Below are 21538 nucleotides of genomic sequence, written 5' to 3'. Positions count from 1 at the left end.
CAAGAATACAAAGATAAGAGCCAGTTCAGATGAACAGTGCTAAACAAGTACAGATTAATGCAACCACAATAGTGAACAAGGACACATTCTTCACATATAATAATGAGGAAACATGACACACTCAAAAGAGAAGGAGGACAAAATAATCATGATTCCAAAAGAGTGCAGTCTTAACAGAAACAAAGCGTCGGTCAGATAATCAGATGAAGCTGTCCACCTCAGCGAGAAGTCAAGTAGGAATTGTCCAGGAAACCACTGAGAGTAGATGAACTTTACAACTGGTCTTAATAAGGTGTGAGAGCCTTTAGGCAGCTGGATGAACCATGTTGCTGATACTTCGCGTTTCTGTATCTCATTAAAGATGGAAGGAACCCTTGAAGACCAAAGAGGCAAAGGAAATGTTGTCTTAAAGTGGAGAAAAGATCAACCTCACGTCATAATCCAGTCCAACTAGCAGAAAAGCTGTGAAAACTGTCACCCGGCATCCAAAGCACAGAGCAAAGGGGCACCTGAGGTGCACTGACAAAGGACCGAGGGCCAGACTCACCCAAGGTCTTGTGAGGCACGGGGGGCCATGTGGACGGACGGGAAATCATCTAGACACTAGAAACCCTTTGAATTCCACTCCACATAACATTCTCCGGAAAAAAAGGCAGCGAGGCAGGAAGCGACCGCCCACGCCAGCCAGATGCACACTGGGGCAACTTTTCTGGAAAACAAATTGGCAAAATGCATAAACTGAGAGCCTTAAAAATGTTTATGACTTCCTACCCAATAATTATACATCTAATTTAAATAAACAATCCAAACTATGGACCAAATTTTATGCACTAAGTTTATTTTAATATCTTTAAATGGTGAAAAATAGAGAAGGGAATTTCCAGTAATAGGCAAATAGTTAGACAAATATGTATATACCCGGGGGCTGGCCCCGTGGCCGAGTGGTTAAGTCTGTGCGCTCCGCTGCAGGCGGCCCAGTGTTTCCTTGGTTCGAATCCTGGGCACGGACATGGCACTGCTCATCAAACCACGCTGAGGCAGCGTCCCACATACCACAACTAGAAGGACCCACAACGAAGAATATACAACTATGTACTGGGGGGCTTTGGGGAGAAAAAGGAAAAAATAAAATCTTAAAAAAAAAAAAAATATGTATATACCCGTAAAATGGAATACTATGCAGGCTTTAAATTTATTATGACAATTTTTGAAAGACACAGGAAAACGCAAATATATTAAGTAAAATAAGTAGAAATAACTATATATGCATCATGATTTCAACTACTTGAAAAGTCTTATTTACATTCACACAAACATACAGAAAGAAAGACTGAAAGAAATACTCAAATTTTAGATTGCCTGGGTGGCAAGATTAGGGGTAACTTATCTTTTCTAAAATTATTCATACATTCCAAATTTCCTATAATAAGTATGCATTTATTTTATTGTAAACAATTAATGTGTAACATATTTCAAGAAAATATTCAGTGTGCTTACCCAAACCAGTGTTTCAGCGGAAGAAGCCTGTGCTCCCAGATGCTGAATCACGAACTACAAAGAGATTCATCTGCAAGAGCAGATTGTCTGAAACACTGTGCAGCTCTGAGGTGGGAGAAAACTTGTCATATTCCCGATTAATTATTGATGAATCTGGAAATTGCCTCATTTATTAAAGACTTATGTGCTTCCAAAAGCAACAGCAATACACTCCACAGCCTGTAATCTGGTGTGAGCAAGCAATTTCTAGGCTGCAATAGGATTACTTGTGGTATTCTCGTTCCAATGACAAAATCCAATAAAATAAATTGTAGAGTGTATTTGTTTAAATAAAACACACTTGCACATTGTCTTCCATTCCTTTGCCAGCACTAATTTACCAATCAGTCAGATCCCCAAGGAGGCATGCACAGCAATGATTCTGCTGTACAAACAAGGGGGAAAAAACATGTTACAATTATTTTAGCGGCAATAGCACAGAGCACCCGTACAAGATTAGCTGAAAGTGAGAGAGAATGGAAACCCAGAAGCTTTGCCCACCCCCACAAGAAGGCTAGCAAGCTCTTCACTGCCTTGAGGTAAGCACCCCCATGGGCACACTCACCTCCCTCGCAGACAGCCCTGCTGAAGAACCAGCACTCACGCAATGCAGCGCTTGTCAGCAAATGAGAAGTTGGAATACCAGGCAAGGGGAAAAAAGAGTGAGCATCCTCTTTGAAAGGAAGCAGGAAATATCAAGCAATAGCTGAGTTAACTTAAAAACATGAAAAGTTTTATTGCAAATTTTTCTCTAAATATTCCAGCAATGTATCCCAATACAAATGGATTTTTTAGAGATTTACTGAGCCATACAACAACTGACTGCATTTCTTTAACCCATGGAATTATAAAAGAGAATCACCTAACATTTGAAAGACACCAAAAGACAGCCTATGACTGTAAAATAAGCCGGATCCTTTCATCAGCAAACTCAAACAGTCCACTAACAACCGCCCCTTCCACCCCAGCCTCCCACGGGCACACACACATGGATGTGCACACATGCAGATGTGGTGCGCACACACACACACACACACACACGGACACGCACACACTGATCCCACACACGCAGACAGGCGCCACACAGATGCACACACTTTGGTTGATACTTTGAGAGCATCACAAAATATAAAATAATTCCACTGGGAGAAATAAAGACAAGCGAGTGCCTAACTCTATTCTAAAAATTTTTCTTCCTCTGTTCAGTCGCGCAATACAAAATACAATTTTCTCCTATGAGAACATTATAAGAAATGCTCTGGCCAGACAAACACTATCATTTTCTAATGTTCTATGCCACTCTGAGCAAGAGGCACAGAAATCTGTACCTGTCACCACAAAGCAGCAGCTAAACAGGAGGCCACCAGCCCATTCAGACCAACCTAAGCTCAGTCTGTGGGACCCTGACGGTCACCGGCGGAAGCAGCCCCCCTGAGTCTCCCGGACCCGAGCCCCCCTTGATGCTCCGCTGGGATGCTGGCACCGCCAGACCAAGGCTTGCAAACCTCTGGAGACAGTGGGGCTGCCACCGGCCTGGGCCGAAGCCCGCGGCACAGAGACAGTGCAGGGCCAGCCTGCTCGCTGCAGGCGGCGCTCAGTGCGCAGCCACACCGGGCCAGCCTTTCCTCCGGAAGCCGTGGGCTAAGCCAACGCTGTGCTCTGATTTAAAGGTCAAGTTCTTCAAAAGAACAGCCTCAGCCTTCTTGGGAAGAGACCAGAATGGGGGACATATGCTGAGGCAGGAAAGCGAGAGCAGGTCAGCACAGCTCGACACCATTCAGTGAGCACCTGCTCGGGGAGCCCAAAGGGCGACGTCACTTAGTCTGACTCTAAGATGCCATCCTTGGGCTCCATGTGGCTTCTTCCCATGCCTCCTGCTTTGACAGCCTGCTCTGACTTTCCCCGAACCTCTCCAGACACTCCCGGGGACGAGGGACCAGGGTGTGGAAGGCACTGGCACTCATGGGCTCTGCCTGGACGTCTTGCTTGCCCATCCGCAAGAGTAAGGAGATCGGCGAGGACCTAGCAGAGTCCAGAGGTCCTGCCAACCCTTAGAAGGAAAGGTGACTCAAATACCCAGCTCAGGACACCAGTTCACTGTCCTCACTCAATTCAAAATGCTTTCATTAAAATGGCTGCGGCTGCCCTTGTTCTCTCATTATCAGTGTCTCACAAACTCCACTCCTCAGAGTACAGCTAATGCAAAAAACCACCCCTTCATATGTATTCAGGGTTAATCACAGAAGACAGAGACAACTCTGGGCTCCACACAGGCAGAGGGGCAGCTCCTGACCACCCGCAGCAGGAGTCGCGGTCGCCCTGCGGTTTCCAAAAGGAAACATCTCACCCTCTTTTATCCACTTTCTGGACAAGTCATCCACCGCCTGGAACTTGCACACCCACCGTAATCCTACAGTGACACGGAGCCCAGTACAGCCAGAGTCAGGCCACCGCTGTCAGCAGCATGAGGCGGGGGACGCGGCGCGTTTTCCGTGGAGATGGGCGACCAGAGTGAGCACCACACTAAAGAAGGCACATTTAAGAGATCCTTCTGGATGGCATCAGCTTAGTGTCTCTTCAAAGTTCATCCACTTTTAATTATTTACAAGTAACAAAACATGAAATAACACGGTAAAACTATTGGGGGAACTTTCTTTCAAAAAGGACCTGTTTGCAGCCTGGTTCTTTACATCCCTTCAACTCGACGTATCTGCTCTTGAATCTCCCTGGGTCCTTGCGGGCTGTGCCAGGGCTGTGGCAGAGACAGCCAGCCTGGCTGGGCAATGGCACATGTGCCGAGGCGGAGAGAAAGCCTTGATTGCCACAGTTGTGGGGCAGGGGGCCCTCTTAAGCTTTCGGAGCAAAAAAGCAGCAGGGCAGAGGAAAGAACAGAAGAACCCAGGTGAGAGGGAAAACAAGGGAAAGAGAATTCCAGGCCAGGGGCAAGATGTCAACATGTGTGGAGCGAAGGGAACAGGGTGACTCAGCACAACTTTGCGGAAACGTGGGCGTCAGTTCTGTCACGACAGGGCAGAGTGAAGAGGGGAATGGGAGACAAAGGGAAAGCGTAGGCTGGGGTCCATTTCCAGGTGGACACATTTAAATTAGACTTGGAAAGCAGGCAGAACCCACAGACTTCTCCATCCTACAAGTGTTGTGATGAAAGCTGTCCCTGGGACGTGGACTCTGCTAGAAATGCAAAGGGTGGGTCATTTCACTGGGGGCGGGGGTAGTAGAAATCCATGAACAGGTGATACTCATAATGAAGTGCAGCTGGAGAGCTGTTTATTCCCAAAGCCTGATACCTATCAATTACATGTAAAGTATCTCATTTTAAGCAAAACTCAATGAATGTAAGCAACACCACATTTGGAGGATTACAGTGGAGTTGCATCTTACTCAAGGACTAGGCTCTAAACTGCAGGGGTAAAGTAAACATAACATATGGTAACTATCCTTAAAAACTCCATTTAATTACCCATAAGCACAAGGAGATGCTCCCAGGATGGGGGGTGGGGAGGACAACTAAGGAATGGATACCACACCGGGGACAAGGGTTTCTCACCCACAATGTGACCCTCAGTCCACACTACACTCTAAGGGGGTGGCCATGTAACTACCTTTACCTTTATGCTTCCCACTGCCTGTCTCTTTGCTGAGCACGTAAAATGTAAACCATTAAAATGAAACATCCCTCTGATGTAATGCTCAAGCTTCCACCCAAAACAAAGCACATTACAGAAGTAACTCACTCTTCTTTAAACATGACACTTCTTTGGCAAAAGGTATACAGTTTAAAATATTACCAGATGTACAAAAGTTGATCTTCACCCTTTCCAGAATCATATCTAAGAAAGAAAATCCATCCTCCAGGTCTAATTAGTGTGTGGATCACTAAAGTAGCTGCCTCCTGAACACTGCTCATTAGCAGACTGATGAAATTCCTTTATTTCCTCATCTGCATACGAACTTGGGGAGTACTACGGCTTATTTACCTGACAGGACATTCCAATAAAGGAATCATGAGTGGCGCGACCACTTTGTACCTCTTGAAGAAGATGCCACATAAACCTAAGGTGTTATTAGCATTATCTCTGTCTACCATCCAGCCTGGGAAAGCTGTCTGATCTTCAGACTCATGAATTATGAAGACAAACTACTTCCGAGGTTTGTCAGCTTCGAAAGTTCAGGATAGACATTTTGTTACCCGTGCCCAGCTGAAGAAAAGGACAATTTTAAAACATGACACAAAACAATAAAGACTGTTTAATGTTACATGCAATACACACACACACACACACACACGCACACATACCGATGGCAGGATACAGATGGCCACAAGTTATCTGACGCTCATCACATTGAGAAGTGGAGTTGATGTCCCCTCCCCCAGAATCTGGGCTTCTTAGTGACTGGTTTGGCATGTAGAAGATGAGAATGATGATGCTGTGCTGGCTTCCAGGCCTAGGTCTTAAGAGAGCAACAGCTTCGTCTTCCTGACTCCTGGGACACTCTCTCTGGGAGCCCTGAGCCACAGCGTGAGGAGTCTAACTCCCCGGGGCCTCCAGGCTACAGACAGGAGGTGCAGGGGCTCTGGGCAGCAGTCCAGCCAACCTCAAGCTTCCAGTCACCCCCCAAGCACCAGACATGTGAATGGAACCAGCTAGGACCCTCCAACCAGGTCTCCTGCCTGCTAAATATCCCTGAGTGACCCCACATGAAGCAGAATCGCAGAGCTGGGCCCAGCCCAAATCCTGGCCCACAAACTCACCACAGATAAGTAAACAGCTGTCGTTTAAGCCATGAAGTGTTAGGTGATTTGCTATGCAGCGATATAGAAACCTATGCTAATTTTCTAACAACATTTTTACTAATCAACTTATGGTCAAGTGCTATTTGAAACTGCTGAATAGGATAAAAAAATCTTACATGGGCATTGCTATCAGACACATTATGCCTTCAACTAAAGAACTGTCTAACAAGTCTATAAAATCCAGTCCTACTACGTTTTCATAGCTGCAGTGTATTTGAAGGCAATGTTTCAAGCATCATTACCAAGAACTGCACTTTGCAGCTCTCACAGCACCCTGAGGAGGTTAATCACGCCACAAACACTGCGAGCACTGTGCTGGGGTCTGGGCTTGCTGAGCATGCACAGCATGGTGGAAGAGCGGGCAGGGGGATCTGGAACGGCCTCCCAGAGTGGCCGGCGAGCCCAGCCTGATGGTGCGAGCTGTCCAGATGAAGGCTGGCAAATTCTGTGTGAAAAATGGCAGCTTGGTCATCTGCCCTCTTGTCCCTACTTCTAGTAACATATAAAACACAGAAAAACGTAGGATATAAGGAGCCGTGTTGGCAGGAAAAACAAAAATCACAATGCCATGTTGAAGATAGTAAAACTAACCCCTGGACAAGCCACTCCTGACCCACGTTCGGTTCCGGAGGCCTTAGGTCCAGCACATATCTGCCTGCATCGGCCAAGACCCTGGGCCCTCTGGAGTGGGGGCGGGAACTGTTCAACAGGACTCTTCTAAGAAGGGGAGCATTAAAGTGTGTAAAAGGAATCTCATGCTGGCCTTGTGAAAGTGTGTTCCCTCACATTATTGTTCCTCCAACACAGGGACGCACAGCTACAAACAGGCTTGAAAAGAAACTCTCGCGAAAGCATTGAATCCACTGCTCACAAGCCCTCTTCCTTGTTTTTTACCTCAAACCAAAACTCTCAGTTGCCCTGTTTCTATATATCACAAGCACCCAGAGGACAACTGCTCACACCATAACTTGCTATTTTACTCAACCTGACCTTTCCTTCCACCCCTCTCACTCCTAGCCCCCCGTGCTATCTTTTTACTGCCCCTCCTGGACCCTTTAACTCATTTCTGTTAGTAGGTGGTTAGTAAACTCAGACTAGACATCATGAAGAGGTAACAGCTAAAACCTAAGGAATACCTAATACAGGTGGTGTCAACTGTTTCCACAAACGAAACTGAAAATTAACAGGTAGGAGAATTGAGTGACTTCAAAAGTCAGAAATGAACATGTATAGACTGACCCATTGTCACATAAGTGACCAGCCCTTAAGCACCCTGGCTGATCTCCCAACTTGTGTTCTGGAAATTTCCATGCACAGCTGCCAAGCTGAGAAGCATGATGTGTTACACCATATAACACAACAATCCCAAAGGGTCTGGAGTTTCTTCTAGACCAGCGGTTCACCACTTTGGCTGCACAGAGAACCACCTGAGGAGCTTTGTAGGAAAACCAACACCCAACTCCAGCCCAGAGGGCTGTTTCCTCTGGTCTGTGTGCCGCCCAGGTATCAGTTTTTTAAAACCTTTCAGGTATTCCGACTTGCATCCAGGGTTGAAAGCCACTGCTCTGGTACCATCTGGGGAGCTGGTTAAAATGCAGATTCTGAAACAGAGTCTGGGATGGGGTTCCTGACTCTGTATATCTAACGAGCTTCTGAGCGATGCCGGTCCTGCTGGTCCACGCATCACACCAGAGCAGCAAGGGCCTTCGACAGCTAATCAAGCCCCCTTGGCCCTCACCAACCTGGGCACCCCAAAGGTGCACTTCTTCCCTGAATCCATGAGCCATTCAAGCAAATCCAAGTCAGAGAAGAACACGTGTTCTCCTCTAGGCGCTCTCTACACTTTCTCATGGAACAGCAGCATTGTGGCGCAAGGCCACATCAGTTTGTCACCGTGCAGCAATTCACAGCACAGGCTCTGCAGTCAGGGAGGTCTACCTAAGGAGGCCGAGCCATGCATCAGACGTGCAACCTTCTGCCACTTCCTCATCCTCTTCAGCCCAAGTGTGCTCCCTGTAAACTCGGGACTGCCTCAACACCACCACTCCACGGAATTACTGTAAACACACAAAGCCCTGAGCCGGGCACTCAGGGCCTGAAATGCCAAATACTGCATGAGTGCTAACCCTTGATAACAATGGTATTCCTTCTATTTGCTCATCCCATTGCTTCCTGGTTCTCCTCCTACCTCTCTGAGACTCCTCAACAAACTGGAACTGAGAAAACATGACAGGTATCCTGGTTAAACGTACTTTCTCAACAACTCCCCAACCTGACAGGCAGATAAATAACGTCTCTGATGCAGCGCATCTTGTGTGAGAGCTTTCAATTAGCAGTCCTGACCTACAAAGCTTAATGGCACCAAAAGCAAAGACTGAGCTGAAAATACCACTCCCCTGAATCTTGAAAGAAAGAGGCCTCCCTCCTCATGGGTGGGAAAACAGCCCAGGACCCAAGAGCTTGAGCTTCAGACTAAAATCCCGCCCCCTCCACCCATCAAAACAGACTAAGGGGGCCGGCCCCGTGGCCGAGTGGTTGGGTTCGCACGCTCCGCTCCGCTGCAGGCAGCCCAGTGTTTCGTTGGTTCAAATCCTGGGCGTGAACGTGGCGCTGCTCGTCGGGCCATGCTGAGGCAGCGTCCCACGTGCCACAACTGGAATGACCCGCAGCGAAGAGTGTACAGCTATGTACCGGGGGGCTTTGGGGAGAAAAAGGAAAAAAATAAAATCTTCAAAAAAAAAAAAACAGACTAAGATCTGTCTAAAACACCCCCAGGGAAGAGAGCAGAACTGAAATGTTCTCACCAAAAAAAACGTCACCATGTGGGGTGACAGATGTGTGAACTCGGTGGGGGAAAGCTCTTCACAATGCACATGTATCTTCACACAGTACTCTCTAGACAGCTTACTATTTTATTTGTCCTTTATACCTCAATAAAGCTAGGGGAGAAGAAACTCCCCCACAGTCATTTCTCTGGCCCTTTGCCAAATGCTGGGGTATTCTGGAAAGTTTTTGAAAGCACCTTTCACCACTTTCATTAGCAAAGGACAAAAACACAGGAAGTTGTAAGGGGAAGAGATATATATATAAATCCAGTCTCCCATGCTGCTCTCTTTCTCATGTCCTGTATGAAACAAAAGCTTTGGGTTTCAAATGGACTCATGGGAAACAACGTTTACAAACAAATATGCAAGAGATCAAAGTCAAAACATCAACATTGCACAACCAGATAAGCAACTTCCCTAAACATACACGGAAAGAGGGAGAAAGCGTTATTTTCATTAATAAGATGTTTAAGGTCTTCAAAGAGAGGAAATAAGCTATCAATATTGTGGTGTGGAAAAGACAGGAGGATGTGATCCCCAGGAATATGAAGCCAGTGCTTGTCGATCACTCGGCAAGTCTGACATAACAACACTGCCGTGCCCAGAGCCTGAGCAAGCCTTCAAGACACCACTCCCTACTTAGGAGCATAAATAGGTCAACTCCTAGGCGAAGTCTTAAGGTGACTGGCATTGGATGCCTTTAGCCGAGCTAAAGTATTAAAGTTGCATCAATCTGTCAACCCTTATTGACTACCTACCTCAGCAAAAGATATTCTGTGCTCATTTATTGCTGATTTAGCTGCCCAAAATCACCATCTCAGGATCCAGAGAAGAGTAAAGAAGTGTTATGGGCACATGAATTATAGAGGCCTATATAATAAAGGATTAGAAAGGTCACAAAAATGTCAGCTTTCCCATTTTACTTTATAACTCATATTATCTCTTTGAGCTCCAGGGTATTTTCAGAACTACTACTAGTTACTAAATGCTGAAGGTTTTTAAAACATCTGTGCATTTCATAAATAGCAACAGTATTCACAGTTTCTAGTTTTATTCTTTCAAAGTTTCAAAATATTTTTTACTGGAAAATATATAACCAGTATCTTTTAAAATATTGTAAATAAAGCACAGAAATTTTACATAATTTACTTTGATCTATCTGTACCTCATTCGAACTGCACGGGATGTGGGAATGGCAGCTGCAATTATTTTAGAAAGTAACAAGGACTAATAGTAAAAAAACAAGTCACACAGCTGAGACAGTTGGGCAAACACAATTCTCCTTGGTCTGTAAAAGAATCAGCTTTAACTTCTGGGTGACCAGAACATTCTTTTTCCTCTATTTACAAAAGATTTACTAGTAAACATTAATACTGGAATTTCTATAGTATTTTATTTTTTTAAGAGAGGAGATTCTTTTTTTTTTTTGGTTTAAAGCATCATTTTTTTTTTTTTTTGAAGATTGGCCTTGAGCTAACATCTGTTGCCAAACTTCCTCTTTTTTTTTTCCTCCCCAAAGCCCCCCAGCACATAGTTGTGTATCCTACTTGTAGGTTATTCCAGCTCTTCTTTGTGGGATGCCACTTCAGCATGGCGCAATGAGCGGTGTTAGGTCCGCGCCCACTATCTGAACCAGTGAACCCCGGGCCGCCGAAGCTGAGCACGCAAACTTAACCACTTGGCCATGGGGCCAGCCCCTCTATAGTATTTTAGAAGAAAAAAGTGACCCTTTAATAAGTAATCTTGAAAAATGACACTTGGTATCATAAATCAAATAAAAATCAAGTTGACTTTATGAATTAGCCATTAAAATTGTGCCTAATCTTTGTTTAAAACGTGAAGAGAAAGAAAAAGATCTAACATTGACTGAACCTATCATATGACATGAGCATTTTCTACATTAAATCACTTAGTCTTCATCAATGCCAACTAAAGATTGCATTCCCAAATCACAGATGGGAAAACTGAGTTCACAGAGCTTGTGGGACTTGCCAAAGTTCAAAACTACTGGAGGCAAAATCCAAAACCTGGAAAAGCTCTTCCATTATGGACTGCTTTGGAGCATCTAAATCAATGTCCTTGGGATTTTATTTCTTAAATTGCAGAAGAATGTTTCCATGATTTTTTAAGGGAGAACAGTATTACTACGCATTCAATTTCCCACATCCCGTGCAGTTCCAATGAGGATGAGAAGAAACAATTTAGAAGAGTTTATTCAAGTGAGTCTTAATCACTGGCAACCATTCCCAGCAAAAACGAAAGAACAGCACAGCTAACATCCACTCCATTTCACTTCCTGCAATGCATTCCATTCTCTCTTCACACCCGAAGAGCAACCCCAGGAAGGAGGTGGCACCAGAAGCCAAGGATGCTGGACTCTCAGAGGTTACGCTTCTTTCTCTCAGACACACCAATGATGGAGTCTGCTCTTCTGGATCCTGGTCCAGAACATGTCACTCTGGTGTGCCTGCCTCCCAAGAGAAAAAAAACATCCACCACCAAACTTTCCACCTTCAGCCTACCGTGTTTTTGCAACATCCTTGTTTAAGAAGTGGGTCATAAAATACAAATCATAAAGCTGACCCCACCATAGAAAATTCACGGTTTTATTAGCTTTCCCGGTTTCCTTGAAAAAAATATTCCTGATAGTATGTGCCTTCATAATTTAAAATACACTCATTTCCTATTCCTCAGACAATACAAACGCTGATCTACCACCATCTTCCACACGTGGTTGTTTCAATAGTTATTAAGCCAAATGATGCGCTTCACTTATAGATCCTCCTGATTTGTGCGAAAGGTTTTTTCCAGATCTCTAACAAAGTGGTAAAAGTACCAGACCCTACACACACAGCTTGAACTGATTTGGTGATCAGTCACATCCTGTGCGGTGGGGCATCAGGAACCAACATCCTGTGCCTTTTACCTTCCTCTTCTGCAGGGGCGACAGGCTGCAATAGGAGAAATCTCAGTTTAGAGTACTACCCTGCTGGGCAGGGACCTGGCTATTATTCACACCAGACTTTGTATAACTTATAATTCTGAAACCCCGTGTACATCTTAAATGCCTTTGTGGGGTAAGAAAGTGTATTCCCTGGTAAACTGCTTACTTCTTAATTCTGGATTTAATACTAGATTTAGAAAAGAAAACACAGACATGAAAAAATTTCCAGTTTTTATTGTATACTTACAAGAAATAGAACAAAAAACCCATTCTCATATCAACTACCTACCCAAAAATGGCACTTTCCTCTTTGTGTTTTTAATCTGTTAATACAACATATTTTTAATATTTAGCAATTTTAGGTTTTTGAGACATAGGGAGTTTTTTCTGAAGTGTTAGAGAAGGAAACATTGATTTTTATTGCAGAATATCTCAAAGAAGCCTATTCAGAAATACAAACCCTGTAACATAGATTAGTTTTCTAATCGAAAGGGATATGATGCAAACACTAAGAACAAGAAAAACCCATACACCAGAAAAAATAACTCTGAGTTCCAAAAAATTGTCTTACCATGTCAGAATATGAAAGAACATCAAAAGTGGAAGAAATAATATTGATCTGTCATCTCTAAAACCACTTAAATCTTATACCACCATAAAAATACCAATTTCATGAAGAGATGTGTATGTATACGTCTACACATATCATACATTTAGTATCACGTAGTATCACATATTTAATTATACTTCACAAAGGGAACAGTGTTATTAACTCACTTGGGAGCATGTAATTTATCTTAAAAGATACTTATCTTGAGACGGGAAGGAATTCTGAAGGACACTCCAGGCACATCTCAGCAGCACGTGTTTGACCTGGGGGATAGGCCCCATCATTTCAAAGAAAGGGAGGCAGGATATTCTCACAGGAGGGTGGGTGGAGCAAGAGATTCTGTACCCGTCTGCTCCTCTGAAGAGGCACCGGACATCACTCATGCTGCACAGTCCCACGAGCACCATAACCAACCCGGCAGAGCAGGAGTGTCTTGTAGCTCAGCAGACTGACAGCAAGTGCTCAGCCGGGAATGTGTGAACACGGGAGGATGACAATGGGAAACCTAAGGCTCACAGAATTTGTGAGACTGGCCAAAGCTCAAAAATACTGAGGAACAAACCCCAAAACTGGAAAAGCTCTTCCATTACGGACATCTTTGGGGCATCCTAATCAACTTTCATTCAGCAAAGGCAGCTAGTGAGCTGGGCGGGAAGGATTCGCCGGCTGAGGGAGAACAGGTGAGCAGCTGAGGAGCCTCTAAGAGGGCAGGGGATGACTAGGAGAGGCCAAGGGACTCGGAGGCCCAGGAGTCAAGAGCTTACTAGAGAGCAACGGGATAGAGCAGGCAGGCCGAGAAAGCGGGGTTTACGCACCAGGTGGAAAACTACTAAAAACAGTTTTCACTTCAGGTTTCTGAGCATCTCTGATACAGAAATGCATGTTTAATGGGACTTTCAGAACAATAAAATGGAGCTTTGTTCATAGTGGCTTGTGTGGTCTATTTTTTTAGCATCTTTGTTGAGATATAACCATATACCATAAAATTCACCCACTTAAAGTGTATAATTCAATAACTTTTAGTATATTCAGAGTCATACAACCATCACCACTACCTAAATTTAGAACATTTCATCACCTCCAAAATAAACCCTATAGCCATTAGCAGTCACTCTCCATTCCCCTGACCCCCCAGCCTGGGCAGCCACTACTCTACTTTCTGTAGCTACAGATTTGCCTATTCTGGTCATTTCACATACATGGAAACATACAATATGTGGGCTTTCATGACTGGCTTTCTTCACGATGCATAATGTTTCAAGGTTCATCTGGGTTGTGGTGTCTATCAGTACTTCATCCCTTTTTATAGCTGAATAATATTCTAATAGATGGATATACCATATTTTGTCCAATTGATGGACATTTGGGTTGTCTCCATTTGTGAGTATTGAATGATGGTGCTATGAACATTCATGTACATGCTTTTTGTGTACACACATGTTTTCACTTCTCTTTTTTATTTTATAGTCTATTTTTAAGAAAAAATAAATAATTGACATTTCAAGTCATTTGCATATGGAGCTTGAAATTTTATTTCTGGGTTCTAATATCAGTTGATGGAGGGAAAAAGAATAAGCGAAAGAAATATTTAATGGCATAAACCACCTAAAGGTAGCAATCCGGACACAAGAAGACACAGAGCTAGGAAGGAAAGTCATTTTTACAGAAGCCTTCCGAGTGGAAAAAGTTTTAAATAGAATAAAATAATGGCTAAAAGAGAAAAATAATTACCTTTCTACTATGTTCACTGAATTCTCCATTTCTTTTCATAAAGATTTGTTTTTCTAGTTTCCATGTGAAACAGAAAAGATATTGAAAACAGGGAAAATTTTCCCTGCTCTCCTGCATTGACCTTGGTCCCAGATAGGACTGTTAGGTGAGTCGCCACACAGGAGGAGAGCACACCGTGTGGCCTAACCTGCCATTCACCCTGGGAAAGATGACCTGCGGAAAGCCCCTGGACCAATGTCACATATTTCTGTCCATCCTTGGAAAACTGCAGAGGGCTCTGATCACCCGTTGCATGAGTGTCACCACCAACCTGCGTGCAGCTCTGCAGAACCTCCCAGGACAGAGGGAGGGCTGTTGGGGTTAGCGGGACGAGCCGGACTCGAAGTGTTACCCCCTGACCAGCTCACCCGCGTCCACTAAGAGCCAAGCAGCACTTCACATCAGCCAGACTCCCTCTGTGAATCGCAGATCCTAAACATTTCTGTTTACTCCTGGCACTTTCCCGAGGATCCCAAGTGACAGAGTTAGAGGCGCCAGACCAAGCACAGGTGTGTTTCCGGCCAAATTCCCACGCTGCCCTGGCCACCTGCCTTGAACCAGGCCCAATGCAAACCCCGGGACTATCCTCTGCTTGGTCTGAAAAACAGACTGAGCTCCTTCAAAACAGCTGACACAAAAGAATAACTTCCAGGGACTCCAAATCACACTAAATCTTAGTTTCAGTTACAATCTCTTTGTGCCAAGATGCCAAACACAGGAATCCTTGAAGTCCTTAAAATGAGCAAGTGCTGGTAATAGTCTTCTAAGTAAAAGTGGACTTTTTGTGTAAGAGTATGTGGATGTATTTATTCTCTACTTTGAAATTACTCAACCTCCAAGACTACCATGTGGCAGATATGGGCTACACGAGTAAGACTGAGGGAGGGCCATCATGCTCAAGCATTTCTCCTGGAGGGAGAAGGGGCACAGTCGGTCCCGTAGACAAACACACTGAAGCATCCAGAGTAAAGCACATTCACCCAGGTCAGTACAGGAGTGGCGGGAAGTCCCGAGAGAAGCACGAAGCGGGAGGCCCTCAAACAGCCTGGGGATGCAGGGCCAGCCTCCCACCGATGGTTGTGTAAGGTGAGGCTCAATGGACAAGCAGAAGTGGAGGAAACATGCGTCCCAGGCAGAAGAAACAGAAAAGGCCAGAGCAAAGACAGGAAAGTGCAAGCAAGTCCAAGTGGGTGGAGTCACGGGTGGGACAGTCTGGAGGCGGGAGGGGTCCTGCAAGGGACAGGCCTGCTGAGGAGCAGGGCTGGGGCTCTGGGAGCAGTGGGGGCAGGGGGACTTATGCAGAAAAGCACAATGAGATTTCTATCTTAGAACGAGCAGCCTTTCAAACACGTTTTGTCTCCTGTTCATTTTTGGGAGGGAAAATAGAAAATGCTAATGAAATAAAATTTATTTCATTTCACTATTTTTATGCTGGCCTCTATTGTCATTCAAGCTCTGCAACAATATAACCATTTTCCTAAAAGTTTCGATTAAAAACTTGTAAATGTGTAACAACATGCAGTTACACATCTATTCACAGAAAAATCTCACACCAATCACAAGATTTTTCATTAAAACCATGATTTATATGATTTTGGTAATCAACAGTCCTCCTCTCCCCACACATGGAAGGTACATTTTCAAAAGTGAATGTCCATAAACTCAAGTTTTATGTCTTTTTAAATAACAAGTTGCTATTAAATAACTCTAAGGCTTCCACGCTTGCGGGACAGAAGTGGTGGCCCAAAAACCAGAGGCCCAGATCATCAACCCAGAAAAGAGCCGACAGCAGCCGCTTACACGCCCTGCCTCACACACGCGTGCACACGATTTGCCCTTCCAACTGCGGTGCTGCTTAGGCCAATATTAACACTTTTGCCTATTCTTTAACTAAATCACACGCTGCCTCCTGAAGCTAAGAGCAAGAACCAAACATGAGTAGAAGGAGACTTGGTTAAGTTTCCCTGCAAGCGAAACTGTTTGGAGAATAAAACCTATGAGTGATTCTGACCCAGCACTGATGAGTTCACATCATCGTCCTGTCCAGTCCTACTCACGCTAACCCTGCAAGGGAGTCGCCCCTCCAGAGATGAGGAAAATGAGTGTCTGTAGGGTCGGTTTGCCCAAACAAACAAGCAAACAAACCAAGGTATCCAAACCCAACCCCAAGCTCATCCTCCCCCAGAGAGGGCCACTGGGGCAGCAGCGAGGTGAGAGGGTCCAGCAACAGCCCTCCCGAACATTCTCCTTCAGCCCCTTCTTCCTCTTTCCATTACTCAGCAACCGGCAGATTCCTTTAGACGGAAGGCGGATCCCATCCAAACAGCTGTTCCAGACACCCTCCCAGAGGACCGCTTGTCCTGTTGCTGCCCTGCCCAAAGAGCCCCGTCCTGCCCATACATCAAGTTGCACGAAGTCCAAGAATCCTGCCCTGGCCTGCAGAGTCCTCTTCAGCTTGATCCTAACCCACCATCTGACAGGAGCGCTCTGCAGGAGCCAAACCAGCCCTGGATGCCTGAGTTGACACTGTTCCCCTCCCCAGGACGCCCTCCTCCCACTTCTCAGGAGGGCAGCAGGCACTCTCCAGATTCACACGCCAGGACCCCACTGCAGACACACAGAACCAGAACACCTCGGCCAGGCAGGTGCTTTGTGAGGACACTCACTACCCAGTTAGAGAGCACTGCCCTAAATCAAGGCCAGCCTTCCCACTCACTAAGCCCAATACAAACCCTAGTGACTAAATAGGACCGCCTACCCCCATGCCACAATAACCCCTCACATCTCTGGAATCCAGGAGCAATCACTGTCTGTACCATCCTGCTGCCAATTAATGCTACCACCTACTGTTATAGTTTTATATACTCATCCTGTCTCCTAGGTTATATTCTTCTTGAGTGCAAGAATTTAGTCTTATATTTCTCCAGAGACCACGACATTTTGTACACAGCAGCCCTTCAAAGAACATCACTTTTTTAAAAACAAGCATGGAGATTTTCTCATCTTTCTCCTAACCAGAGTTTGGATACACCGCAGGAAAAACAGGAAGCCTCAGGGCCAGCCTTGATTCACTCAAAATTAAGGAGTGGCCAGGAAAAAAATGAAAAAACCTCAGAAACCAAGGGCACCAAACTAAAAAGTCATTGCAGTTAGTGCTCTGCACCCTGCGTCCATCAGGAATGGCGGATGAGTCAGGCCGCAGGCAGAAGAGCAACAGACACACACACAGGCGGGCAGTCCTCCGACCGCAAGCACCCGAGAAACGTGCATGTAACCCGGTTCTCCATGTCCATGCAAGCACCCTCCTCAGAGGGTCTGCGCCAGCATGTGTGGATGGGACGAACAGCCAGGACATTTTCACTCATCCGTGATCGTACAAAGAAAACATTTTTTCATTAGAGGAAAAAAATGCTATGACTAAGTGTAAGCCTTTAGCTATCTGCTTATTGAGGACATTTCTGGTATTAAGTCACGTCACTCCGCTGTCCAGAAAAATTGATTTAACCTGAAAACAGCTCAAATATCACGTCAAAAACTTAGCCTCACCACACCACAAAATGCTTACTGCAAAGAAAACCTTAGTGTCTTGGGGTCTTTCTTTCTCTTTTCCTTTCTTTTTTTATTTTTTGAATTAATTGGTTTTTATACAAAGCCATAAACATGATCTTCCCACATTTTTCCCCACCAGATGGGAGCTTGTCATGCCACATGTCACCTAGCAACCTGCACGCCACTCCACAGCTACCCAGCTACCCAATTCTTCACGCAAAATTTATCTTGTTCCATTAAACAATAAGGGATAAAAAAATAAAAGAACAGAAGTTACAAGTGTTAATATGTGTTTGCTTCATAATTATTTTAAAGAGGGTGGGAGAAATGCAGAGAAAGTCTAAAGTTTCATCTTTACCAATACCTAACAATTTAAGAGGAAAAATTACAAGTGGACCTAGAAGATACTCAGGCTCTTGCAACATTTGAGAGTCACCAGTCTTGAGGTCCAATGATGCGTCTTTGCACATTGCACAGCCCATCTTAAAATTCACCCCCTGAACTTCCAGTTGAACTTAAAAAACATTTAATCAATTTCGGAACCCCATGAATCATGCCTGACTTCTCCCTCTCATTTGTATCCAATTCCAATGCTACTACCACTCTCTGAGAATTACCATCCCCCACTTCCTTCTCCACCTGATAACCTCATACTTACCTTTCAGATCTCAGCTCACACGCCCCTTCTCTTTGGGGTGCCTTCTCAGACTCTCTTAAGAAAACTGCACTCCCTTTTCTGTGCTCCCAGGTCACTGTGAAACCACCACCCCTAATATTTAAAAATAAGGTCCAGATCTATCACCAAGACTCTCAACTCCACCCATCCAACATCTCAGAAGCATCCTCTTCTCCTCACTGCGCCACAACATGCCAGTCCCCTCAGAGGACCATGGAGCCTCGTTCCTAGACTCTTACATTCCAATTTCCACAAAGCAGCCAGACAGAGGGTCCCCTAGATGTCCAGCACCCAGAAGAATGCTTTGGACATAGTAAATGATTAAGAATTTCTGTAGAACGAATGAATGACAGTCAATCACACAACCACATTTGAATCTCCAAAACAGGCTATCCAACCAATGTCCATTGTGTGTGCATAATGAAATGTGACTAATTTTAAGCAGGTAAAATTAGTAAAACGAAAGAAAATGTCCATCACCTCTCCCGATTCAGTAATCTAGGCACACTGCAGAGTCTATATTACTGTATTTCTCTTTCCTCTCCCGACTTGTTTTGTTGGTTTCCAGAGTACATGTGCAACCTGCTTAGTGCTTTAGAACGTTCAGATCATAAACTGTCATTCACAAACAATTCTTTAAAATGCTAAATGTAAGCGTAGAGGGTTTTTCCTCCTCCTTGTCAGCGTTGCAAGATAAACAGGTGCCCAATTTCCATTAATTTTATTTGATTTTCAATGAGTTCAACCAACTGTAAGAAACATTTTAGAGCTGTTACATAAAGTCAACATCTTCCATCCTTGTGTCAGGTTCCTTAAAGTCCCCCTGATCATCTTAAAAGGCCAGATTTATGCTATTTTTTCTCAATATATACTAAAAACAAAACAATAGTGTAAGGAGGTTTTTCTTAATTTCAGAGAGACTTGGAGGCCACCAGAGCACTCTGTCTACACTCAGTCAGGCTGACAAAGCCGCGGTCCCCCTCAGCTGCTGCCCCAAAGCCCGCAGGGGCCAGGCCGCTCCACGGTCAGGAATGAGAAACTAACACGTGAACGTGCTTTCCACCAAACGGTACTCCACCGCAAAGGAAATATCCTCAGGTGCTCCAGAGAAACTTCGGAGGCGTGGGCTGTTGTCAAACACAGACACAGCCGATAAAACAATTTAACAAAGTGGCTTTTCACTTCTGACACATTGTAGAGGAATGCAGTTAAGTGGAGACAATGTTATCACTCCACGAATTAAAAGGGACTCAACCCCGAGATCAGGCTCTGGCTCGGCAGCCCCGGCACCATATGGAACTAGTTCAAGATAGGTGAACGCCGAGGTCCCCGCCGGAAAACTTGAATGCAGTGACTGATTCCAGGGCTGTGCTTTGTGAAGGAGTCCCGCACCGGAGCCTCCTGGTCACCGCGATTCTGCGCGCAACGGCGGCTCGCGAGCCAGGGGGAGGGTGGCCCTGGGGGCTGCCTTCCCGACCGCGGGCCGCCGACTGTGGCCGACCCGGCAGCCCCGCAGCGTGCGGGCCGCCCCTGTCCGCGGACGGCAGGCAGGAAAGGGCTCTCGCTTCGCCCCTCTCCCCGCCCGGGCGCAGTGATTGCAAGGAGCAGAAACGCGGCCACTCTCCGTCGTGTGTGCAATACTTAAACTCTTCTCCTACCAAAAAAGTTCCCTCTCCCAGCCTTCGCCCGCGGGGCCTGGGAGCGGGCCGAGGCCTGGGGCTGGATTTCAACGGCCGGCAGCGGGCGGCCCGGGGACAGGCGTCCGGCAGGCTGCGCCCGGCGCGCGGGGCTCGGCTCCGCTCTCGGGCAGCTCCGGGGGCGCCTGCAGCCGGCGCAGCCCCGAGGGAGAGGCGGCCGCGACCGGCCCGGAGGGGGCCTGGGGGGCCGCGCTCTGCCCGCCGGCCCGGCCCGCGCGGGGCACTTTGCGGCCCGCAGCCCGGGGCGGGGGGCGCCCGCGAGGCCCGGCCGGGCCGCCGCACTTTCCCTTTCCCCGCCTCCCCTCCGGCTCCCTCCTCCCCCTTCCAGGAAGCGCCATATTGATCCCGGCGCCTTCCCTCCTCTCCTCCTCTTCCTCCTCCCCCGCCTCCCCCTCCCGCCCCCGCGCGCCCCCGGCCCCTCACCTTGGCGATGGCCTTCCGGTAGCGGGTCACCGCTTGCTGGATGAGGCTGAAAACTTTCATGTGGCCGTCTCCGCACGGCACGACCACCCGGGTCCTCCCGAAGCACACGGTCACTTTCATGCCGCCGCCGCCGCGGGCCGGCCCGCGCCCCTCGCTGACCGCGGCCGGAGCGGCCCCGGGCCGGGGCGCTGGGTGCTGGGCGCGGCGCGGCCGCTGCGCGGGCGCGGGCGGCTAGGGGCGCGGGCAGGCGGCGGCGCCGGGGGGCCGCTCGGCTCGCATGCCCGGCCCGGCCGCCCTCGCCTCGCCCGGGGCTCGCCTCGCCTCTCCCCGCCGCGGCGCCCGCAGCCTCCGGCCACCTGTTCGGCGTCTCGGCGCGCTCGGCGGCGGCGGCCCGGGGCTGTGTGGCGCTCGCGCTCGCTCGGGGCCGCTGGGGGAGGGGACGGCGGCGAGGGGAGGGCGGAGGAGGAGCAGGGCCGGGCACCAACAGCGCGCACATGCGGCAGGGGGAGGCGCGGCCCGCTCCCGCGCGGGGCGGAGCGCACGGCGGCGCACCCGGCCCGCCGCCGCCCTCCCGGGGCGCGGGACCCCTAGCCGCCCGGCCCGCCTGCCCTCCCCCGGGCGCCGCCCCCGCTCCGGGCCTCGGCCCCGCGCGCCCCCGCGCGCTGCAGGGCTGCGCTCGCCCCGCCGAGCCCCTC

General features: G+C 47.1%; 1 protein-coding gene across 19 annotated transcripts in view; it reads right to left on the bottom strand.

Annotated features, from left to right (window-relative positions):
- The window catches only part of PARD3 (par-3 family cell polarity regulator), a 614608-nt gene extending 593522 nt beyond the window's left edge, over positions 1-21086 (bottom strand). For 7 of the 19 annotated variants that reach the window (XM_023631910.2, XM_070255183.1, XM_023631914.2 and 4 more), the window contains exon 1: positions 20844-21084. In XM_023631910.2, coding sequence (XP_023487678.1) covers positions 20844-20963 — 120 coding nt within the window. In that variant the 5' untranslated portion in view covers positions 20964-21084. Of the gene's footprint in view, positions 1-20843 lie in introns of all 19 variants that reach the window. The other 12 variants (XM_023631911.2, XM_023631915.2, XM_023631912.2 and 9 more) reach the window with 4 other exon arrangements.
- Between the last annotated feature and the right edge of the window lie 452 nt (positions 21087-21538).

Source organism: Equus caballus, chromosome 29 (genome assembly GCF_041296265.1).
Source record: "Equus caballus isolate H_3958 breed thoroughbred chromosome 29, TB-T2T, whole genome shotgun sequence".
Lineage (NCBI taxonomy): Eukaryota > Metazoa > Chordata > Mammalia > Perissodactyla > Equidae > Equus > Equus caballus.
The sequence above is the reverse complement of the archived record's forward strand: the minus strand, read 5'-3'. Positions and strand labels throughout refer to the sequence as shown.